The 25,000-nt window shown below is 40.6% G+C and overlaps 2 protein-coding genes across 14 annotated transcripts in view; one reads left to right on the forward strand and one right to left on the reverse strand.

Moving 5' to 3' along the window:
* The first annotated feature begins 5,619 nt into the window (after positions 1-5,619).
* Positions 5,620-25,000, forward strand: part of ADTRP (androgen dependent TFPI regulating protein) — a 30,942-nt gene continuing 11,561 nt past the window's right edge. The window contains exons 1-3 of one of the 2 annotated variants that reach the window (XM_013194355.3): positions 5,620-6,208; positions 13,113-13,247; positions 14,661-14,762. In XM_013194355.3, coding sequence (XP_013049809.2) covers positions 6,056-6,208; positions 13,113-13,247; positions 14,661-14,762 — 390 coding nt within the window. In that variant the 5' untranslated portion in view covers positions 5,620-6,055. The remainder of the gene's footprint in view (positions 6,209-13,112; positions 13,248-14,660; positions 14,763-25,000) is intronic. The other variant, XM_048075613.2, reaches the window with a different exon arrangement.
* The window catches only part of LOC106044363 (transmembrane protein 170B), a 101,586-nt gene continuing 94,992 nt past the window's right edge, over positions 18,407-25,000 (reverse strand). For all 12 annotated transcript variants that reach the window (XR_010829390.1, XR_010829385.1, XR_010829386.1 and 9 more), the window contains one exon: positions 18,407-24,354. The gene's annotated coding sequence lies outside the window, so the exon portion shown is untranslated. The remainder of the gene's footprint in view (positions 24,355-25,000) is intronic.

Here is a 25,000-nt window from a genome sequence, read left to right on the forward strand (position 1 = left end):
AGTACCCTGAGCTGGTGGAAGGGGATGGGGAGCAGAATGTGGCCCACACAATCCATGAGAAAATGGTTGGCGACCTGCTACAGCACTTAGATGTACACAAGTCGATGGGGCTGGATGGGATCCACCCAAGGGTACTGAGAGAACTGACGGAAGAACTGGCCAAGCCACTTTCCATCATATATCAGCAGTCCTGGCTATCAGGGGAGGTCCCAGTTGACTGGTGGTTAGCAAGTGGCACACCCATCTACAAGAAAGGCCAGAGGGTAGACCTGGGAAACTATTAGCCTGTTAGTTTGACCTTGGTGCCAGGGAAGCTCATGGAGCAGATTGTCTTGAGTGTCATCATGCGGCACTTGCAGGGCAATCAGGCGATCAGGCCCAGTCAGCATGGGTTTATGAAAGGCAGGTCCTACTTGACGGACCTTATCTCCTTCTATGACAAAGTGACATGCTTAGTGGATGAGGGAAAGGCTGAAAGGCTATGGATGTGGTACCTTGACTTCCGTAAGGCTTTTGACACCGTTTCCCACAATATTCTCCTCAAGAAACTGGCTGCTCATGGCTTGGATAGGTGTATGCTTCGTTGGGTTAGAAACTGGCTGGATGGCCGGGCCCAAAGAGTCGTGGTGAATGAAATTAAATCCAGTTGGAGGCCGGTCACTAGTGGAGTCCCCTAGGGCTCAGTACTGGGGTCAGTTCTCTTTAATATCTCTATTGACGATCTGGATGAGGGGATTGAGTGCACCCTCAGTAAGTTTCCAGATGACACCAAGTTAGGTGCGTGTGTCGATCTGCTCGAGGGAAGGAAGGCTCTGCAGGAGGATCTGGATAGGCTGGACCGATGGGCTGAGGCCAACTGTATGAAGTTCAACAAGGCCAAGTGCTGGGTCCTGGGGCACAACAACCCCAAGCAGTGCTACAGGCTGGGAGATGAGTGGTTAGAAAGCTGCCTGGCAGAGAAGGACCTGGGAGTACTGGTTGATAGTCGGCTGAATATGAGCCAGCAGTGTGCTCAGGTGGCCAAGAAGGCCAACAGCATCCTGGCTTGTATAAGAAACAGTGGGGCCAGCAGGACTAGGGAAGTGATTTTTCCCCTGTACTCGGCTCTGGTGAGGCCGCACCTCGAGTACTGTGTTCAGTTTTGGGCTCCTTGCTACAAGAAGGACATTGAGGTGCTTGAGAGAGTCCAGAGAAGGGCAATGAAGCTGGTGAGGGGTCTGGAGAACAAGGCTTATGAGGAGCAGCTGAGGGAGCTGGGGTTGTTCAGCCTGGAGAAGAGGAGGCCCAGGGGCAACCTTATCACTCTCTATAGGTACCTTAAAGGAGGCTGTAGAGAGGTGGGGGTTGATCTATTCTCCCATGTGCCTGGTGACAGGATGAGGGGAAATGGGCTAAAGTTGTGCCAGGGGAGGTTTAGGTTGGATATTAGGAAGAACTTCTTTACCAAAAGGGTTGTTAGGCATTGGAATGAGCTGCCCAGGGAAGTGGTTGAGTCACCATCCCTGGAGGTCTTTAAAAGACGTTTAGATGTAGAGCTTAGTGATATGGTTTAGTGGAGGACTTGTTAGTGTTAGGTCAGAGGTTGGACTAGGTGATCTTGGAGGTCTCTTCCAACCTAGATGATTCTGTGATATAAATCACTTTCTGTCTTGGCCTTAAATATACATATATATATAAATATATAAATATAAATATAAATATAAATATATATATAAATAAATATCTCATATATTATATATATGAGATAAATAAAATATTATATATAAATTATATATAAATTATTTATATATATATAAATAAAATCTCACGCAAGATAAAGATGAGAGGCCAATGCAGAAAGTTGCATAAGCTTTCTTTCAACAGTTGAACTTTTCTGCTTTCTGTAAACAGCAGGTTGGAGTGGCTGTGTTCAGTGAACTTCTGAGAAGGAGCAAACTCAGCATATTTTTATTGGTTGCAGCTAACACTGCCATGTAGTTAGGCCAGGCCCTTGCCTTTTATTAGCAGGTAGAGCATTTTTACATTTGTCACTCACACAACCGTGAAGAAGAGCTAGAAAACTCAGACCCCTAGAAGCTACCAAAGTTTTAGACAAATAAGATTGGAAAGAATTAAATCTTGTGAATTACACTAACCACATGAGTTTTGGGAGCTTGCCTCAAGATTTGAGAATGTTGGAGGAGACTACACCAGGCTTGCAATTTTGTCTGTTGAATTTCATTTCATACATTGGGACAGTCAGAGAATCATTATTGTAACCATTATTACAAACAGCCTTAAGGACAAGGCTCACGCAGCCTCCTGCTACATGCTAAAAAGCTTTCTTGGCTAATACTCATCAGAAAATGCTTCTTCTGTGTCTGCCCCTGCATTATCCATAACAACACCAGAACTGAGCAGAGACGTGTTCTATCAGTGCTGGACATGCTCACATAACATACGGAAGAAGCTGTACAAGAACAGCCCTGGGTTCCGCTTTCAAGGAATACCACCCTTAACACAAGTCAGCTTATGACAGCAGTAAATTAAAAAATAATTAAGCAATTAAATCCAGGCATAGGATAATAAAACTGCATTAATGATAGAAACAAGTGTCAGAAAGTTTGGACAAAATTGTACTTGCCCCCCTCATCATGTCTTGTTCACGTAATAAAATCCACCTAAGACAAGTTCCATTTCCATGTAAGTCCCTGGTTCTTAGAGCACACCACCTAAAAAAAGAAGCTAGACACAAAGACAAAGCTTTGTTTTCATCTTCCTTCCTTCCCTCCACCTCCCCCAATGCCCCTCCGCCCCCCCCCCCCCCCCCCCAACAACAACAACAACAACAACAAACAAACCAACAACAGCAAAAACCACAAACCACTTTCCTAGTCTTGGTTTTGAATCCTTTCCTCCCACCTGTCCTTAACTGCAGTCACCTGCCTGCAATTTTCTGCCTTGGTCTTACTTGTTTTGCATTAATGGATGCAGCCCTGGCAGAAAGCAAAATAAGCCAGCACAAAAATATCAGAAAATATTTGACAGACACCTCATTGTTCTTTAAATAAATTACCAGCCCATGAGGAAGGAGGAATATTTGTTTCTAGCATCAGGGGCAGCTTCCAGGTCCCAGAGCAGAGCCTCTTCTGTGCATTACACCTTGCAGGCCATTTGCATACATAATCACACACACATCATGGGGATGAGTGTTCATCGCTCCTTTTTTTCAGTCTCATTAGACTGGTGGAAGTGTTAACCAGGCCCTGCATGGTAATAATGGGCTTAAGGGGACTGCTTGGTAGCCCAGAAATACCATGCCAATCAGTGGAGCCCATTTCAGGGCAAAGAGGGGTAAACTCTCTCTCCTAGAAGGGGGCATGAGCAGAGGCTATTTTGTGTGAATAAGGTGATTTACAACTCCAGTTACTTGTTAGCGTGCTGCAGCTGAATCACATTAATGGACCAAGTGAGAGCTCTGAATTTGCTTCAGTACAAAGTCAACTATCACTGCTCCAACCAGGTGAACACCTACAGCAGTCTGGGAGCATTGACAGGGTGCAATAATGTGGCGCAGCTGCAGGGGAGCAGCACATTTGAGCTGGGGTGTGGTATCAAGCAGATGGAAAATGGATTTCCCCAACCCGTCCCACCTAATCTGTAGCAGTGCATCTGCCTTTGTCCTGATGTGGTCCCTCTTCCTTCCTTGCGAAAGGAAGGTCCCTTCATACCTTATGAAAAAGGCTCTGGGTTTAATTTCCTGTACCACTGAACCTTGAGTAGATGTTCACACCAATGGGGAGAAGGCAAATCCCTTTTCCAGTGTATTTGCTCTCTGCGTCCCACTGGCAGTGAGATAAGATAGGCTCTATGAAGCATAGCATGAGAGACTTCAGGCCTATCTGGCACTCATCCTTTCTTTGTGATTTTTCTACAGCGGAACTTCATCCCTTAGCTAAGCTGAAGGATATGTATCCTGCTTCTTGTATATGGGAAAACAAAGCAGATGGTTTCAGTCTGTGGGACAGGTGTCCACATCACAAAACTATCACCAAACTTCACACCTTCTCAGCCCTACTGGCCAAAATCCTCCAAAAAAGAAAAACATACCTTGCCATTTTGCATGCATCTAAATTCATTTTTGTGATCTCAGGCACCTGCTGAGGAGAAGCACATGCCTTCCTGTTTTTAAAGTTGTTCTATAGTAAAACCATCAAAAAGACTGGTGTGAAGATAACTTGTTAAGTGCTGAAGGCCTGGTGTCATTGATATTGCAAATGGATAATAAAAATGGCCTTTCCATGCCATTCTCCTATTCTGCTCCTACCTTTTGTTACAGGGATGAGTCTTAACCAGGTGGAGCAGAGGAAGCAGCTCATGACAGTGCTTCCTCTCCTCAGACAGCCCGTGAAAGCAATTGTAAACTATTTTCTGCTGGATTTCCTCAGAAAAGGCCAATGACGTTGTCAGAGTCCAAAACATATTCCCATCTTTTTTTCTTCACTATTTTTTTTTTTTTGGCAAGGGATTTTCTCATCTATCCTTAAGCAACCACAAGACTATCTACATCTTTATTTTTCCTGCATAAGGCAGAAATATTCCATTTGGGTTGTGATGGCTGGAGTGCCTGGGGAATTGGGATGCAGGTAATCTGAACTAGGGGAGAAGTCAGTGAAGCACGGGAGAGTGTTTAAATGCTTTAGTGTGATGGCTGTTTCCCGACACGCACGTACGTCACTGTCTGAGTTCATAGGAAATCATCCCACGTGGAGCCTTATGTCCAGTATCAGGGGGAAAAAAGATCCAAGAGAAAAACCAAAACAACCCAAAACACAGCAGATTGCTCAATGCTCCCTCCAGGCTAGTTACAAGGGGAAAAAGAGGAGAAGAAAAAAGAGAGACAGAGAGAGAGAGAGAGATCACTTCATGCAGTCTGCTTGGCTGAAGCTGAGCCCTGCCCAGGGGGACAGACTCTGTAGAGTGTGAGGAGCACCCAATTGCCATGTCCTGCCACAGGAAGGTGTGGGCAAGTCTTGGGCACAGCAAAACACCTGGGTGGCAAATATTGCCAACAGTACTGCAATTACAGGGACTCTGGCCCAGATGAGAAAAGCTGTGTACATTTTCCAGTGCTAATTAGGGCAGCCTGGCAGGGTGGAAGGGGAGGGAAAAATGAGCTTTTCCATGGGAACTTAATTTTAGGATCATGGTATGAGTACCATTTTTGCTCTGCTTTACCCTTGCCCCATCCAGTCATATCAGGGAAGAGGGGTTGTCTGAAAATGGAAGACAGCAAGAAAAGAAGGCTGTAGCAAGAAGCCATGTTCAGGGCTCAGATTTTGTCACCCAAAGCCCTCACCCCATGTCTCCATTCCTGCTGGAGTTTCAGAGTGACTCAGGCTCTGGCAGCCCTGCTGCGCACATTTGTGAGGGACTCCAGCTGCACACAGCAGCACGGAGGCCGAGCCTTTTCCCATAAAAAATGTCAACACTCACAGTGTTTTTCAACCCGGAGAACCTTTGCCTACTAATCCTCTCAGCTTCCTTTCCACCTCCACAGCCTATTAACAGCTCAGTTTCTTCTTTCACAGACCGCTGTGTTTCCCACTTCTTCCTTCGGCACAAGGGAAAAGAGTCACAAAGGCTTCTCAAAGCCAGAGACATGCCTACACTGCTAGCTACAAGCAAGTAAAGTGCTGCTTATTTTCACTCACTGCCTAGAGCACAACAGCCAGTTACACAAAATAAGTAGCAAAGCTCCCCCGTCTTCTTAAAAAAAAAAAAAGTCTAAAAAACTTATGTAATTCTGCAACTAATCTTCACTAATCTTGAGCAAGGCATTTAAATCCAGGGAATAAGCCTATTCTTCTCCCCCCCCTATCTTTGCAGTAAAAAGGGAAAAAACAGGAGCAACGTCACAGTGCTGTGAATATTCCTATTGAGAGCGAAGTGGCAAAGGGGCCCGAGTCCGCTCCAAAGCAGACTCTCCTGTCCTGCCATTTCCCATGCAAAGCCACCGAGGACCTTAAGAGAAAAGCTTCTTTCGGACTGATTATCACTTGCTTTTAGCTAAAGCATGGAAATCTCTACTCTCACAGTGTACCATTGCCTTGCTTTTGTCTGGTATTTTTTTGTCATCTATTCAATCATATGTCTAAGAACAGAAGAACGGCCATCTGAAGTGTTCCTTTATGGTGGCCAGTGGAAATATTTGACAGTCCTCAATCTGGTAAGCAAATCGTGTTGTACAGTGATACCAATATGTCTATTTGTTTGTCTGCCATCTGTGCCTCAAGATACATGCAGCTGGTAGATTTGCTGCTGTTAAACTGCTTCCTTTAAAGGTTTATACCCCAAAGGAAACTAAATAGGTATCTATGCTTGTGCAGTGAAATGTATTCACAGGTTTTATGCAGAAAGAATACGGGTTGGCAAGCTGCTGATTTTTAAAGGGTATGTACTCCAGAGCTAGCTGCTTCTTTGTAAAAGAGATGAGCTATCAGTGAGAACAGAGGCACAGAGGTAGAACGTGTTCAGCCAAGATATGTGACATTGATGCATGCTGTCTAACTGTTTGTTAATTAACAGTTAAGCAACAGCAATACACATTATAATGCTGCTTGCAGTTTGTCTTCCATTTCTAAAAGGTTGTGTGTGACCTGTATATTCAAGAAAAGGTAAAACAAAGCAAAGTACAGTGCTAATTTAGCCAGTCAGAGTACATGCTTAGTTTGAAAATCAGTTTAGAGCATGAGGCAAAGCAAATTCTAGTCCACAGAGGTATGCTTGTGACATAATTATGTGTTTTAACAGTGTTACCAACTCTTTGCTACATTTCCTAAAATTACAGGGAAAAATGTGGACCATAATGTGTCCTCCTGTTACGCTAGCATTTCATGAAGAAGAAATCAAAATGAAAGGATGTGAGATAGTCTGAGGGGGAGAGCGTGTTCACAGTCCAAATGGTACATCAGTGACTTGGGGTGGTGGCAGTGGGGGGGGGGGAAGACTGGGCATGGTGAGAGGGTTTCTTCAGGGAACAAATTTCTGGGACACTTGCTAATCTGAAGGGATGAAGGTCCCTTTGGTCTTTTGTCCATTGTGTGTGACTGTCAGAGCTAAAGACCAGTGGGAGACCTGGGTACGGCTGTATTTATCTTTTACTCCTCAGAAGGAGACACACCATGGTGATGTTCAGTGGAAGTCTAAGGGGTCCCTGGCTTTCAGACACCCTCAGGGATCTGGGAAATTTGGGTCCCTTCCAACCTCAACCATTCTGTGATTCTGGGAAATATTTGCAATGAATAGCACAAGAGGTGGCCAACACCAGCCCAGTTTTCAGGGACCCGTGGGATTTTTCTCAGTAGACACCCTGTGGAAGCATGAGGGCATATATGTCACTGCAGTCAGGATGGCTTATGTGTGGTTTGTTGCTTAATTAGCTTCATAACAGAACACTTGGACTTTTTGTGAAGTTTTCAGAAATTATTATTTTCTGAAATGCCGGCAGTTGAATGGAAAGGATGCATCAACCTTAAGAATATTCAGTTCCTCCTGCTGGAACATATGTCAGTAGACTAAAACACTAACAGTCAAGTCCAATGGAAGACAGGCTGCTCCCTGTAGGTCTAGCTCCTCTTCTTTGTGTTTTTGGGTAAAGCTGTCTCCACTAAAGCACCAGCCATACCCTCAGGCAAAAGAGCACCTCCATCCCACATCCCCAGGCACAGTTATAATGAGATCTACCACCCAGTATATGACAGAGCCCTAAAGCAGCAGATCAAGAGGAGAAAGCAAGTGGCCCTTGTCTTGGCATTTTGGGAAGCAGAAATATCCACTGAAACTAGTATCCGGCTTCCCTTAGTGACGAACAGTGATCAGGTAAAGGCTGCACAAGACAAGAGTATGTGTAGGTGTAAAATAATCTTTCCACAGTTCTACCCTCTGAGCTTGCCTTCCAATGGCATCCAGACTGACCCAGACAGAAGGTAAATCCAGGCTGAGAGAACTAGTACTTATTCAAAGACTACCTTTCATCTATCTAACTGAATAAACTTTCTTTTTTATACTTCTGGTACCTTCCATATCCCGTGGCAATGAGTTCCACAACACAATTGTGCCTTGTGTGAAAGAACAATTCATTTTGTTGGTGTAAACCTGCTTCCTGACAGCTGAATAGGGTGACCCTTCACTTCTGTGTTACAATTTAATTGTCCGTCCCTGTTCACTTTCTCTTTGCTGCTCATTAGAGACCTCTGCAAGATTTCCTTCCCCCAATTATTCTTTTCTCCAAGCTGAAAGTCTCAGTCTTTTTTATCTCTCTTCACAAATGGATGCTCCTTTCATTAAAGCATCCTTGTTGCCCTTCTCCATCATTTTTTTAGTTTTAGGAAGGGGTAAGTAGGGCAGCCTGCAGTGATTGAGCTATGAGCACAGCATGTATTTATACAGTGGCCTAAGGTGTTTCCTAGTCTGTATGTTTCTTCTTAAAAAATATTAACTCTCTACTTTCTTTTTTTGATAAACAGTGAGCAAGGAGCCATCAGCGTGAGACCTATCCAGAGTGAGCTCCAAATTTATTTCCTGAATCATCATAGTTAATTTAGAAACCACTGTTCCAAAATATACATATTTTTTTTCCTGAAATGCACTGCATTGCATTTACCAACACTTACTTTTGCCTGTTGTTTGCTGTTGTCCAGCTCATTTCCAAGTCTGCTGAACAGCTCAGGTCTCATTAAATGCCTTGTTGCACTTCTCCAGTCCTTTGTCACCCTTCTTTAACCACTTATTGATCTGGTTCTAACTCCAAAATGGAGGTGTCAGCCAACAGGGAGATGATTTGAGCTGAAGACACTGCTGTGCTCTGACACAGAAAGGTGCAAGATTACTCTTTCAAGTCTGGTAGTCCCTCTGCTGCATGGGATGGAGCCCACAGCTGGGCTGTGTTTCAAAGGTTCCTGATGGACTGTGCCTATGCAGTAGAGCCACCAGGCCGGGCCATGCCCTTGAAGCTTTCCCAGAGCCAGGCACTTAGAGCTCTGGTCTGGCTCTTCTGTCTGTTTCCTGCCATACCGTGATTGCCTAGCTTCACGCATTGGCCAGCTGAATCGCTTGGAAATTTTCCCAAAAATTTCCTCCTAACAATTTGGAATTGCATTTTAAAAAGGCAAGAAATCCCATTCAGAAAAAAGCTGTTGTAGCAAGCTCACTCTGATCTGAAATGGAAATACTGGGAAATGCAGTTTTTCCAGGGGATGGAAATGCAGTTTGACTCCTAGCATTGCTGAAGGGATGCTGGAGGAATTTCTTCTAGATATGATTCTCTTCTAGCACCTCATTCAACGCCTTGCTAACCATGTGATTTTCCCAAGAGGGTGACAGCTTTGATGTTACTTCAGATTCATTTGTCTATTTAATGATCACAGCAATCAAGATTCAGAAAGGAAATATTTTTGTAGGAAAAAAAAAAAAAAGATATGTGGACTTTCTACCAAAGAAGTTCATTGACTGACTATTAAACCAGCAGAAATAATGGATAAAAAGAATTTTGTATTCGTCTGTGATACAAAACAGCATAAGCTGTTTTTTCATTGCCTTATATAGCTGAGCTCATAAAAATCTGCTTGCTGCTGTAAATCTATTAGTAAATCATTGCATAATGTGAACACTGCACCCTTAAAAACTATTAATTGCATTCCTGTCCCATTTTATTCCTTATGCTTTTGTCTCATATAATTCATATAATTTAAATATTTTCAATTCTCCTGAAAGCTGTTTTTTACTTACTTCCAAATAGACCCAGCATTTAGTACACATATTTTCCAGGTTGTTGTCCTGTGAATACATGGCTGTCTACACTAAATGTTGACTGTTATATCTAATAGCCCCCTCAGAATATTAGATTTATATCCCTTTAAAGTATAAAGAGCTTGGAGCCCAATTTATTTGTACTAGTTTGAGAATTCAATATACACACATGGCTAGATCTCAGATGTGAAAGCAAATCGTGACAGGTTAGTTAAACAGAAACACCCCTTTGATCAGTGCAACAGATAAAAATTAAGGTTTTCCTTTGTCACCATGATTCTTAGTTTGCAAAAAAAATCAAACTGGTCAATGAAGCATTTCTACAGCACCTAGTGCCGCGAAGTTGTACAGGGTCTGTAGAGGAAAACAACATCTCTCCAAAAGGGATAATCATAACCATATTCTCCTCTTTGGGTTAATTGTTAGCTTTCTGAATGATTCCAGTCTTCCTTCTGTTCATGTGGGAATACTTTAGGGGATCCTCTTTATTTACAGCCAGTGGATTTATAGTCTACAATCATCTGCAATGTCTTGGTGAGAGCCAGCACTGCTGTTTGGGAAATTCACAGGACATCTGGAATAATTTAATGTTTTCATTTTGTTTGTTTGTTTGCTTATAATGTCAACATTTTCCCATTAGTGAAGGACTGCAAGATTTGGATATACCTTTCTTACAGGAATAAGCCTGAGTTTGGAAGAATGCAGACTGGGAGTTCTGATTCAAGCCTACCAGTGGTTCATCCTGCCAGAGGAATGATTCTAGATAGGTTTTTTTTTGGTCTGAAACTTATTCTTCTCCTGAAAATACAGGGTGATCACACAGTGACTGAAACCCTTTGAATCCACGCTGCTGGACATGGGTAGAGCTATGAGCAGCACAAAAATGAGCTGCCGAGACTAAATTCCGACTTCTTCAGGAGATGCTCTTCTTAATGCTCAGCCAGAGAAGTGGGTCAGGTTACATATTTAGAAAATATTTTCCATTCAGAAGATAACATTGTCCTCCCCTGCATATGACTGAGAATGGGGCTGTTTTGGGACTGTTTCTTTTCAGAGACATTTGTTTTAGTTAATTTTGAAGGGACGGGAGGGAAGAAGCCTATCCCTGTCCCATGATTAATGTAAGGCTGACCATGAACAAGATAATAATAGCCCCATCCACTGGGAACCATGCCTCTCCCTCATTGCTTTATTGGTATTTAGTCACTGTGTGTCACCACACTGTCACCACCCTCATGTACATTTTTCATGCTTTTTACAGAAAGTTACTACTGGCTCTACAGGGTGTAACAAGAGCTTTTTTCTTCCTTTTTTTTTTTTTTTTTTCTTTTCTTAGCTCTTCAAGGACTTTGTTTTAGTGTCCTGGTGAGGCCAAGCACTTGGGCACGTGCTTGTGCTGAACACATGCTTGGCTCTAAGCACACTGCACCCCAGTGTGTAATTCTCTGAACCAGACCCATGACTTGGAGGCTTGAATCCTCAGGGACTGAAATTGTGCCTGGAGTTACAGAGGCTAATTGTGATAATGGAGAGAAAACCACAAAAGAGCTGGTTTGGGTGCCTTGGAATTGAACAAAACCATATGTGTATTTTTATGTAAAAATGTGGCTGTTCACCCCATGCTCCTGAGAAGAAACTTTGAGGTTTTACAGCTGAACTGGGTGGTGCATGACCTCTGATACCTTGTCCTGAGTGACCCTGTAGAAAGCACACAGCCTGTGTTGTCTTGTCTGTACCTGCACTGCTATGGGTGCATGAAGGCAGGGGGGATGCTCCAGCAGCCCACCCTGCTGGCACCCAGCTGCAGCCTACCACAATGACCATCTGTACTGTGGAAAGGATAGAGAAGGAAGGATACATTCTTCCTCTTTGCCAGGAAGCTAGGAAATAGATGGGGCAACTTGCAGTTAACTGCAGGGATGCTTTGGTCATGCTATCTACAGTTGTTTTGCTCCCCAAGAAGACTCAGTCTCTAAAACTTTCTGTAAAGGGTTGCAGAAGCCCTTGTACAAAGATGAGCATGGTGAAATCAGACCCTGCCTTCCCTCAGACATTTCAATAAAAGGGATTTCTGATGGAAAAGCATTGCACTAATTCTGTCCCCTCCCAAGCACCACTCTTCTCTGCTCCTTCAGAAATTAATGAATGAATGAAGTAATAAACCACAATTTCAGATACTTTTCTCAAAATAAACATCTGATTCAGAGTAAGATCATGGCAAAAGAGATCTCATCCTGAAAGCTGTAACAGCCTCTTTCCAGTTAAGTATCAACGTCTGATCCGGCATTTGCAGTAGGCTGAATTTCCCATATTGCATCACTTGGAACCAACCAAGCCTTAAAAAGAAGAGGCTACCCTATGAGTTATGAGAACCAAACTAGACTCAGCTATCTGAATGCAAGATAGCAGAAGAAGTGTTTTTCTGGTAGGCTCTTGTGTGTCTGACACATCTGGTTCTGCATGATTCGCTGTGTAGCGTTATGAGAGAAAACAAAGTAATCAGAAAAGCAACATTGGTTTAAACCACAATACTCAGACAATTTCATGCATAATTTCATACAAAATTCACAAAATTCCATTTTGTCATAGTGCACTTGATTATTTACAAAATCCTCCTAGCACCCTCCCCAAACATCCCCACACTTACAACTTGCAAATGATTTAAAGACCCCTCCTCACCCCAAAATTAATTAGTTATAAATAGTTTGACTTACTCAGTTTTAGTTAGTAAAGTCTGTATCTCTCCTTCTAAAAACTTAAACAACTTTTCTGAATCCCCCTGAGTTCAGCAAAAGAAGTTTTGGTTTTGGTAACTTCTGCAATTAATTTTCGTGTTAGAGCATTTTGAACTACTTGGCTTGTACGATTCCAAGATCAGCTGCACCGTGAGTCCTCAGAAAGAAGGCCCTATGTCGACTAAGCCATGGGAAAAGCTATCTAGCAGTTCCCTTACAGGAAGCATTTCCTATCATATTCCAAATTTTGTTCTCTCTTTGTCCTCCTCAGATACATTGAACACAGCAATTAACATACAAAGCACGAACAAGCTGGCTTTCAACATATCCATACACCCCTCCCATCTGAATCACATCACACATCTCTGTTCAGTCTATTAAACAAGATACTGTTAAAGTTATCTTCCAGAATACTTTATTTAATCACTTTCAGTTAGTAAAAAAAAGGATTTAGCCAAAAGCTATTTCCCTCACGTGGGCTTGCAGATCACAAACAAAACAGCTCCCTGAAGAGCAAGAACTGAGTTCATTGAGGAACATGCTAATTAAAGCTGGATGAGTTTCCCTCATTAGATATAATTACTTTAGGTTTTGCAGGCTGTCTTCTATGGGGTGTCCTTCCTGGCTGATGTGTTGAGACTAATTAAGAAACTGCGATGTGCTAAGTGCATAATTTCCAGCAGAGACCTTCTTTTCAGTGTCCTGGCTTTCCCAGTGTCCACAGTAAGTAACCTCTGTAAATAAAAATAATGTTTGCACAAATGTGTATAGCAAAAACATGCAAATACGTAAAACAGATAAGGATTGTAGACTCTTTTACCCTTTCAAAATGGATTTGAACCATCTAAAAGAAGAGACGGTATTCAGATCTTTGTGTAAACCTTTTGCATTCATGGTTGAAAGCAAAGCCTCTTGTAAAAACTTCAGGGTGGTTGTCCCTGAATGAACAGAGATTGACCCCAAAGGGTGAAGTACAAACTCTCTGTTAATCTTATATCCCAAACAGCTTTGGAGTTATCCACTTAGGGCATTTCTCTGAAGGGCAACAGGAGCCAGGAGGATATGAGACGGTGCCTAGGATGCAGCAAAAGCTGACAGCTCCTTCTCTGACTCCAGTATGACTTTAAATATGCATTAGAGAGAAACAGATTCACAGGACAATAATTATAGTCATAGCCTTCATCAGATCATGGATCACCCACTCCCTCACAGATAGTGCTGCTCATCTGGTGCTGGGCATTGGAACCAATGGTTTACTTTAACATGTAGGTGCTGCTGGTTATGAGTGAAGCCTGCAATCACCTCTGAATCTCAAAGAGCTAAGAAGCACTTCTTAAATCTGGTCCACAAGCAGCTCAGCCAGCTGGCTCAGTAAAGAAATCCTGCCAGAGGTGGAAACAGTGCGATTGGTAATTTATCTTTACTGCACAGCAGTATTCATCATGCTGCTATCCTAACCCCCAGGCATCTTCACCAGGACAGAGGCACAGGGTGGTCTCATTTCTCCAGCATCTCGAACCCCTGATTTCCAGGAGGCACAAAGTGTGCTCAAACACAAAGCCAGGCCATGAAAATGCAGATCAGCTTCCAGGTGTTAGTAGCTGATACCAGAGTGTGTTTCCTCCCATTAGCTTCTCCCACTACAAAATCTCTATTGGAAAAGATGGGTGCCCACCATGAAACTTGCATTTGCAAATCGGGAATTAGGCATATGGATTGTGAAGATAAAATAAGTTTTAGGTGATCTGCCTTATCAAGGGCTGTTTTTACTTTGTTACTGAGCTGAACAAATGCTGTGGCTTGACAGCCAATCCCTCAAAGGTGAACTTTTGGACCATCCAAAAACTCTATCAGAAAAAAAAAAAAGTTTAAAGCTAATCACGTGTTCCACAGAAAATGTCAGTGTTGGCAATTTATAAAGGAGCATTTTCTCACAATATCAATACAGAACACGGCACCTCAGCGTAAATTCCTTTTTTTTTATGTAGTAAGGTGAGATACAGGAGACTATCTGGCAATATCTACATTTTCCATGTAGGAGATATTTGCCTTCTCAGAAATGAAAGCATTATCCAAATCCCATCAATTACATTTCTCTCATTTTGCAATATCTTTCTTTTTGTATTTTGTTTCCAGTTTGTGTCTATATCCTTTTGGACACTGTATACCTACAACCGAGAGCTAGTTTACCCCAAAAGCCTTGATGGAGTCATTCCGCTCTGGTTAAATCACGCTATGGTGAGTAAGAAACACCCCTGCGTCTTGCTCAGAAGAGAGACTTTGCAATGTGTGTCCCACCATTGTGTTAGGTAGCTTTCCGGAAAAGTTTCACAGCTTCTTCTTTCTCACCTCCTCCTTCCTACTTATCTGACTTTGATGTTGAGCTGACACAACAAACAGATGCATGCTTGAAGTTCCCTCAAGAAGCCTTTTAGCACACCAGGAATGTCAGTGAATCATTGCTTGTCAAACCTCTGAAGCCATTGAAATGCTGTGCAGTCACAGGGAAAAAAAAAAAACAAAACAATTTCTCGGTTATTGTAGCTCAAAAAACAAATCATGTCTGCAAACAGAAATATATGAAATACAAAGTGGATGGGAGTATAACAAAGTGCTTCTTAATTTTTAAAAACGGTTAAAGAACCAAAGAACGTCTGACAGCTCAACAGCTAACAAGCTAATGTGTGCACAGATTTGAATAGCTGAATTGAAATGATTGTTTACAGATTTCTATAAATACTTTCCAGATTTCTCCTTCATTTGCTCTGGCTGTTTTTATGATGTGTTGAATAATCACATATTTCTCATCAGTCAAGTGTAAGAAGGATAACAGTAACATGGAAACTGTGGGTGGATTGTAAGGTCAGGGAGGCTTCATAAGTCTAATGGGAAGGGGGAGAGAAGGGAGAGGTTCAGTGCTAGACTGAATCAGAGGAGCCATAAAGTATGAAATAAGCACACAGAAGTCCCAGTCTTATTTCCCTCCAGATTTCATTTCTTAAGTACAACACTTTGCAACTCACTGCAGCAGTTCCCAAGGCATTCGAAAGGTAAACTTGTTAAAGGTCTCTAACAGACCTTTGATTGAGATAAGCTTATTTTGGAATCCAAAAACACATAGGTATGTCCGCATTGCTGATATCCAGGTGATAAACTGCAGTCATTGTGCACTTTTAACCTTATCACCTGCTCTCTGCTCACCAACACATCTCCACTGGGGCTCTTAAGCAATCCAAACCTCCAAACAGATGCAAAAAGGCACTGCTCCTTCTTAAAACCATCATCCCCCAGAAAAGATTCTTTTTGCCCTCAGTATCACACTGTTTTCAGGTCCAGAGTTTGATATCGGTGACTGGTCAAAGTTTAAAATCTTCACAGCAGAAGATGAACTGGGGAAGGGGAGGGCACAGGATAACGATGAGAGGAGATGGGCTTTGCTTTTTATTTAACCCTGGTGCACAGCTGAGAATTTGCCCTTTCCGTTTCCACATTTGTTTATGACATGGGAAGGTTAGGAGGTGCTAGAACTTACATTTTAATTTCTTGAGGAAGAAGTATTCAGAGAAACTCCTAAAATGTATTCATTATAACTTCTTTCTTACCCTACCTACATCTACATTTCATAACAGAGTCATTTTGACAACAACAAAAAGCTTTTCCATTTCAGAAATGTCAAAAACAGGTGTTAAAAAAGGAAAACAATTCTTCCTCAAAATTATTTTGATGAGAGAAAACTTCACATAAAGCAAACCTCTATCACAACCTAGTATTTTATTTCTAAAGCTCTTAATACACTGCATACGTCTTGTGCTTGACAGTTCCTAGGTGGGAAATTTTCCTTCCAGTAGCTACTGAGTGCAAGATACCTGCCATGAGTTCAGACTGTTACCTGCATGGACTATCCATATGTTTTGGGACACTTTTCCACAGCAGAGCACCTTAGAAATCACCTGTACACTAGCTTACCAGGCTATAACATGCTATGCTGCACGGCTCTGAAGCAAGGGCCAGGGTGCAGCCACAGCACCAACCAGCAACTCAGAAATGACCTGCTCAGTCCCATGAAAGTATTTGGTAGTCCTACCACCTCCTCCTCACTGCTGGGTAGCAAAGCTGTTTTTGTTGAAGGCAAATCTTCTAATAATGCTATGATAAAGATTTGAAAATAAATCTTTAGTGCACTTTAGAATGAAGTTTTCTTCTAGCATTGCAGAAAGCTTTCTTTCCAGCCCAACAGCATTCAAATCTTCAGTCTTAGCTGAGGTATTTCTTTCTTCCAATCCAAAATATTCACTGTGAAGATATGGGGAGCTACTGACACTCTAAGGGACAATCTCCAAGTATTGATTGCCAGGCAGATGTCTTTTTTGGGGGGGTTCATTTTCTTGCACATTGCTATGCTTTATGGCTCTGAGATTACAGACATTTCATAGCAGATTGAGGCAGCAGCTATCTGGCTTTGGTGGAAAAAACATCAGTGTATCAGCAATATACGTCAGTGCCATATCATTTGCAGCAGGAGTAATTTTTTTTACCTTGATCTATTTTAACATTCTAAATAGGGAAAGCATATGTTGTTATGCAACCAGAGAGTAAAACTAAAAAATAAGCATACAAAAACACTTCAGGAATATGAAGCTCTTGAGTTCACAGTGATGCTTCAGCACTTTCCTTCCAAAAATGAACTAGCCACTTATTTTTCTCACATTCGCTGCTCTCAAAGTAGGAAGCTGTCATTGCCCACCAGGTAGTCCAGAGTCATCTAGCGCATTACATTTCAGGCATGTTTTTGCAGCCTCAATTGAAACATTCCCTGTTCTACAGAGAGGATGGCTAATGCTGAAAGGAGCAGATACCTAGGTTTCTCTTGTTGCCTTTCTACCGAGTTTACCACAAAGGTTGTGTCTCAGTCTCCTTTTCTGCTTGTCTGGGATAATTATGTTTTGCTGTCTTTATACAAAACTTTAAGATTCACAGATGAAGGAAAAAAAAAAAAACCACAAAAAAACCCTACTTATATCTCCAACACAATAATATATTTTTTTTGAATGGCTGAGATGGCTGAGACAAAGGTGCACTGGTACATTTGTCAAGCAAAATTGTTTATTTCTTTCCTAGTCATCTCTTTTCAAGCAACATCTGGATACTCTCCAGAAGGCCACTAACTGCTGGAGGTGGCTTGGATAAAATCATATTCATGTATTATTCAACTTAATGGCAATAGAGGGGAATACTACATTTTGAAGGGGCTGACAAGATTGAATGCTGAACAAAAATGAGCAATGGCGGATCAGAAGAGATTGCTCAAAGCATTTTAATCTATAGCAAAAGAAAAGATACATGATACAAAAGATACATTAACTCCCAGATGCATACACAAGATGGTAATGGTATAATTGTCTTTTCATAAACGAGGTTTGTATTTTCTGTCTGCAAGGCACAATTCCTGTAAAATGCATATTTTCTTGTAAAAACTACGTTTTCCTTTATTTTTAGGCCATAGCTAAGTTTGGTTTAGCTAGCTTTTTTTTTTTTTTTTTTTCCCAAGTTATTCTGTAGCCATACTACTCCCTCTCCTTGAAAAAAAAAATAATTCACCATTTTAGTGTCCTAGGCACTTTATTGACACATAATTATGAACAATTCCTGTCTTGAAGATCTAGTAAACTAAATAGCTAAGAATAAAAAAGAAGCAATGGCAAATAGAGGCAAAGAAGAAAAATGACTTACCTTTCAGCAAAGACAACAGAGGCAGTATTGTCTGAGCCTCTTAAGCATATGAGCACTTTGCCCTGATGAAGAGTAGCTAAGCAGTACCCGAAAGTTAAAAAAAAGAGAAAAAAAAAGAAAAAAAACAAAGAAGCAGGACAGTCAAAGAAAAACCTGTGTGGATAAGTATAATTGACCTTCACTGAAGCAAGGCACTGATGCCCTGACAGTAACACCAGCAAGACGTGCCATGCATTTCCTCATCTTGGAGCTTTTTGGAATCTACAAGCTGCTTTTCTGATATCCATCTAGCATTGCCTTTCTAGCGTGGACACAACTGCATCAACAGAAATGTGGTGTTGTATCAGTATGGTTTACCTCCACCTAGAAAAGCAAACAAGTTGTATGAATACAAATCACTCTTATTCATATATGAGGGCACCTATATGAAGGATTATATCTTTCTATAACTGCATTGGAAAGCTGCTGCAACACTAACCAGCCAAAGGGGTGCAAAATCAATGCATAGAGTAAAACCTGCTTGTCCAGGCCACTCCAACCAGACTCCTGCTTGAAGCATGTACACAAGAACAGTTTCATCTATGATCACCTCAAATAATTCTTTATACAACAGTATTTAACTCTTAATAATTCTTATATATTTACACAAGAGAGAAACATTTCCATTTGTTTGTATTTCACAGTATCTCAAATTTAAGCTGTCTGGCAACTATGGACATTCATAAGCTTCCAATTATATTCAGCTTTTGGCAAAGAAAAAGAATGTGCATGTGAGGGATATGGCACATTAAATTAATCACCCCATATACTTTAAATGCAAAGATACTTAGCTTTTCCCAGCACTACATATGTTTTTTGAAGTTTCCATTTTTGTTGACATAAGCCCATTTCCTCAGGGAGAAAATATATGTTTCACAGACTAATATTATGGCAGGGAATCCTCCCTGGCTGCTGCTACCCCAGCACGCACAGGTGCTGTCCCCATAACCCACTCTGTGAAGGAACAGCTGGAGAAAAGTATTCCGCAGCGAAGGATGTGTCATTCCAGTCCCATGTCAGCTTCCAGCTGCAGTGCAACCTTAGCTTCCTAGACTATGCATCTACTGCCAGGGAGAAATGTAATTAAAATTCTGTTTTTTACACCAATACAAAACATTTGTTAGTAAGCATTCAGATATTCAGCCAGGACCTTCTTTACAGAAATGCATACATGCATGCAGGAAATGTTACCTCTGATGCCACTATACTTTTGATTGTACAGTTGCTCTGATGTTTCATCTGTTTTCCCAATCACACTCCCAAACTACCTACACGTCTATGAAAACACAGAAAAAATAATGCCTTTAAGACATACAAGCATAAGTGGAATTGGAAAGGGCAGACACAAGTAGTAGCTGAAAGTTTGGTGGAGCGCTGCAGGACTTAAATAGAGCAATAGCTTCCCAACCAATTTGGTACCACACCTGCTCAGTAATGGGGCTCCTTGTACAGCCTGCTCCATCTATAAAATTTTGAATAATTTGTGATTTCCTGAACATGCACTGATGTCTGAGAATATAAGAGAAAGGTGATAGAGACAGCTTTTCTCTGAGAGAAGAGTAGTTATATAGCTAAGTATTTTAATCAAAACAGTGTACCTTTTAAATAAATAAGTGAACCATGCTGCTTAAACCCCTCACGCCCTAAAAAAAGAAGGGGAAGTTTAGAGAGGAAGAAAAAAATGCATAAGGACAAACTACAAAATAAAATTTTAAAGGAGGCATTTTAATGAAGACAGTTTAATAGCAAAATAAATTAAAAGAGGGAATTTACCCCAAGATGAAGCCAAGAAGGGTGACAGCACGCAGGGATCCAGAAAATTATGAGGAGCATAAAACTAGATAGAAGCTATGGTGTCAGTAAGCCATTTAGTTTTATGATTTTCAGATAACATACTGTAAATATTTATTAAAAAAATAATAATAATAACCCAAGGAAATTTTAAGAGACAATAGGAATTTTCCCAAAAATGAGCTGAACAACTGAGTAAAACACTTCAAAAGTCAATCAGTGAACACTGGATTTTTGCATCTCAGAAGACCACATTGAAGCGGGTTTTTGCTTTTTACTGGCAGTGACATACTTGTGGAGAAGATACAAACATGGGTATCTACCATAAGAGTTTTTCAGCACACAGGCTCTGTGGAGAATTTGTCTGAAAAAGATGGGCATTTTTTCAAAAGCACTTGATGGTGTCTGACTGTGCCCAGTGAAGTTTAGTTTGGCCAGTGGTAACTGTTTGTGAAAAATCCCCTGCTAAAATCTCACATATTAATGGAAAGCAGACACGGAGGGTATGTAAATGCAGACAAATGAGAAACAAAAAACTATGGTCAATCATGGCATCATTTCCTTGACTCTGGAGTCAAACAGGGTCAAACTGAGTCAAACTGAAATGCATGTGTTAGGCATACAAGTGATCTCAGCAGCTCTGGGGAGATTATTCATGTGATTAAAACTCAGCATAGGCTGGAGTCTGCAGCTGAACAAAGCTCTACCCAACCCTGTCTTCTTGGCCCTAGGAAACTTGCTTTCACTTATATTCTCAACAACAAAACAAGTATATAACATTGAATAAACAGGCAAATTACTCAAAATAATAAGTATGGGAAGTAAAAATTCCATGTGGTCTCACCCAACAGCGGAAATAATATCCAGAGAGGTCTGTTTATCTCGGTTTAAATGCATGAACCTGAAATGTATCCTAGGAAACAACTTACAACATAGGGTAGGGAACAAAAAAGAGAGAAACAGGAAAACGTTATAATTTCATCTTTCTCTGCAGAAAAGATGAATTAACATGCCAATATTTCAGATGGAGTTTGGCATACATTCAAGAAACTTTTTTCCCTGTAGTGATATGCCAAAGTTCATGAGAAACATGAATAATTTCACAATTTTATAATTAATTCAAATTCACCTGAGTGTGTCAGAATAAGAGCAAAGAAGCCAAACCCAAGCTGAAAATCATAGGTGACAAAAAGAACCACAGAGGATTTTTCAGTCAAAAGATAGTAAAAAGGATTCAGACGATAAATCTGATTAGTTAACAAAATGATAATTTTGAAAGTCCCATAACCTTCATCTTTCCACTATACAAATAAAAAAATGCCATTGAAAATGTTTCTATTCCCACAAAATTTGTACACTAAAAGCTTTTCTCAACAAGCAGAGGTTATTAGACAAGTAAGTATATTAATATTTAAAAGAACAGAAAAATAAGTACTAACAGGTTTCCTACCAAGAGAAAAAAAAGGCTCTATTATTCAGTTCAGTTCATTGATAGCCAGAACAGTGCACACAACCATTGTTTTACCCAGTTTTGCTTATCTTGCAGTGAAATATTTTTTTCTCCCTCTGTGATAATTATTTTTGACAGTTTCACTGTTTATATGTGAAACTGAGAAACTGTTAATTGAAATAAAAAGTGAGTCACTGTTTCCAGCAATTTTTGCCAATATTTTGATCTGTGTCAATCTGAGCTTAATGATTAATTTTTTTTTTAAAGCAAGAGGCAAGACTCTGTGTTTGAATTTGGCCCCATACAAATAATGCACTCTTTAGTCAAATATCAGTTTAACAATACAAAGCATACTCAAAAAAGGGTTGAAAGCATGCTTAATGAACCATGAACTAGAGACCTATGGCAAAAATAATGAGAGAGAAAAAAATATATCTTTTTGATGAAGATGTGAGAAGTCTTTAAAGCCTTTCAGCAGATAAGATTAGCTATGATACATCATCTATCACTAATGATGCTGTCAAAACCAACGTCTATCGGCTATGAGAGGGAAGTCATTTGGAAAGCTAACCACGTGTCGTAGGCAAAGGGCAAGCTCCACACTCAGTAGCAAACCATGCATTCCTCTGATATCTGCTGTATAAATATGTATCACGAGGAACTCATCTGTTCTTGTAAACATACTTGTTTCAGTAGAAATTCCACTGTGATTTTGCCACTAATGGACAAACTTGCCTTGGCAGAAATATACGACATCACCATCAGACGCTAGCATAGCAAAAATGCAAGGGAAGATTTTTCCAGGACGTTTTATGGATCTATAATTCGTTTCTGGGTTGTATGTGTAAAGAAAATAAACCTGATATCCAAAAAGCAAAATATTAAACCAAAACATTTTCGATCTGGGTGTGCATGAAGTAACTGAGAACAATCTGTCTTGAGAAGTTATTTGTATGGCAATTTCAAATGGCCCTAGAAAGCGTTTACCTAGTTCATACATACAGTGCATTCTCTAACCAGTAAAAAGCTAAAAAATATATCAATAAATAAAAATGGTATATAGCAAAATATTTTTAGGAATGTACAATTATTTGTACAGAAGACACAGCACTTACATTAATAAATTGTGTGCCAGTGTCATAGTTAAGACTTGGGAGGAAAACAGCTTTCCTACACTACAACAAATTCATTTCTTTTTCTTTTTCTCCTTTTTCTTTTTCCATATCAGGATAGATCTAAGACCTGTAAGAAACTGTTCACAAACTAAGAGGCAGGCAGCCCCATGCCTGAACAGTGCTGTTGCTCTCGGACGTGGCAGTACTCTTCCAGTGAGTGGGAAGCTCGGCTTCAGCCTTTGTGAATCACGAAGAGCAGAAATTTGAACCGGCACCTCACCACTAAATTCCTGGCCATTTCCAAAAGCACATGCACTTTCAGCTTTACCAGTGACTTTCAAACTTCTTTTGATTTACAGGCCCCTGAGCAGAGCTCCCGACCATCTTTCACAACCACTACTGGTTTCCTCACCATCTGTGGTGCCAATGAGTATGTTAGTGTAGTGGGCTTCCCCTCACCACCCCCAGCTTATTGCTCACTGTGACCATATCAGAAAGCACTGCACTGCTGCCTACATGTTGTTAATGTGCTGCTGCAGGGTGCCTCGAGCACTCATCTGACTCCTCTCTCATATTACTTTTCTCTCTAGATGCAACAATGCATTCAGTCATGATTTCTACTGCTGTCTTTGGACTGCTTTCTTGTTCATATTTTCCTGCTGTTTGTGGTGGTCTTTCTCTGGGTGTGCTCCAAATTATCTGCACCTGTCAAAATGGTGTGTCCTAAATCATAGGCAGAGTGCCAGCCAAAACCTCATCAATGTCGAGTAGAATAGTTACTTCCCAGATCTTAAACACAATATTCTTGTTAATACCGTCCCAGTGTGCCAAGTGCTTTTTCTATTAAAGCAGCGTCATATTGGTGACTTGTACTTATTTAGCATTCACTCTGAGGACAAAAAGACTCAAACCAAGGAATTAAGTATATAAAACAACCCCCACCTGAAAACTGTTTGCTTCAACAAAAGATTATTTCACCAGGTCACTCTTGCTAAATTCTTCTTAGTACACCAGTAATACAGCTGGAGCAACCAGCTTAGAGTTGTTAAAAGTGTTTAAATTAAATGACTAGCAAGGACATTTTATGTTTCCCAAAGGAATTTTGTAGGCTATTTCATGTCAGATGAAAACCAGGACTTATATCCACTTTGCATAATGGACAAATCCACTGTAAACAGCTAAAGCCTAATTGTGAGGATAGAGCAGAGGTTTTCTATCATTGCTGTCTTCCGTGGGTAGTTTTGTTTGAAGACAAACTATTGCTCACCTATAGGAAAACAAAACAAAACAATCAAACAATTATTATTAATATTCTAAAAGCAGTCTAATACATAGATTTTGGAGTAAGAGACAGTTACAAGTATTATATATGAAAACAGACGCTGAGGCATTTTTCTGGTTAAATTAATGAAGGAATCTCTTGTACTGATACAACTAGACATATCCTATCAGCCAACAGGGTTGTAGAGCTGAAGAATATCTTTGTGAAACAGAACAGAAAAAAAATTTCAGTGCCAGTAAGTGATAGAAACGGGAACGTGAAATAAATACCTTCTTTTCTCTGAGAAATGATAACCGAGATGGAAGCGTTTTGGTAATGGGACAGCCACGCACGAAAAACAACTCTTGGGAGTGTGTTGGGGGAGGACGTACAGCTTCCAGTAAGCTGTTGCTTGGCAGTGACAGAAAAGACTGATGCCCACCTCTTAAAGAAATAGAAATAAGAACGTTTAGAAATAAAAATGTTTAGAAATATGTTTTCATGTATGCATTTAAAGACTGATGTACATGTAAAGAATTTCATGTGTATTTTTGGCATCTCATACTATAAATACACAGCAATAAAACTTTGACACCATGCTACCATATCACATACTCAGCACAGTTTCTGACAAATATATACCTTGAAGGTAGTAGAACCATTCCCTTTAGACAAGAGGAAACTTCATATCATACACACAGCAGGTTGGGTTTTTAAGGGAGAAACAAAAAATCATTAGTTTCATGTTTGTTTGTGTGTTTTTTTAAAGCCTATGTATCTTTTTCTGCTGTCCTGTTCCCTTCCCCCTATCATCTACCCATGAAAACATTTGCTTAATTATGAGCATTTTAATTGAAAATCAACAACCTCTGCAATAGTTTCCTCTCATTGTACCTCATTGACTGTTTTTTTCTGTGTTGTTTCCCAACATTGTTTACTCCATCTGTCCTAGGTATTGAGATTTATAACTATTGTTTGTTTGCACAGTGAAATTTACAAGGTTTTAGCAGGGAAATTTCATCCTGACAAATTATTTTCTGAAGTTGCCACAAATCAGCCGACAAGGTGAGGCATTAGCATATCAAGAGCC

The sequence above is a fragment of the Anser cygnoides genome, chromosome 2 (assembly GCF_040182565.1).
Source record: "Anser cygnoides isolate HZ-2024a breed goose chromosome 2, Taihu_goose_T2T_genome, whole genome shotgun sequence".
Taxonomy (NCBI): Eukaryota; Metazoa; Chordata; class Aves; order Anseriformes; family Anatidae; genus Anser; species Anser cygnoides.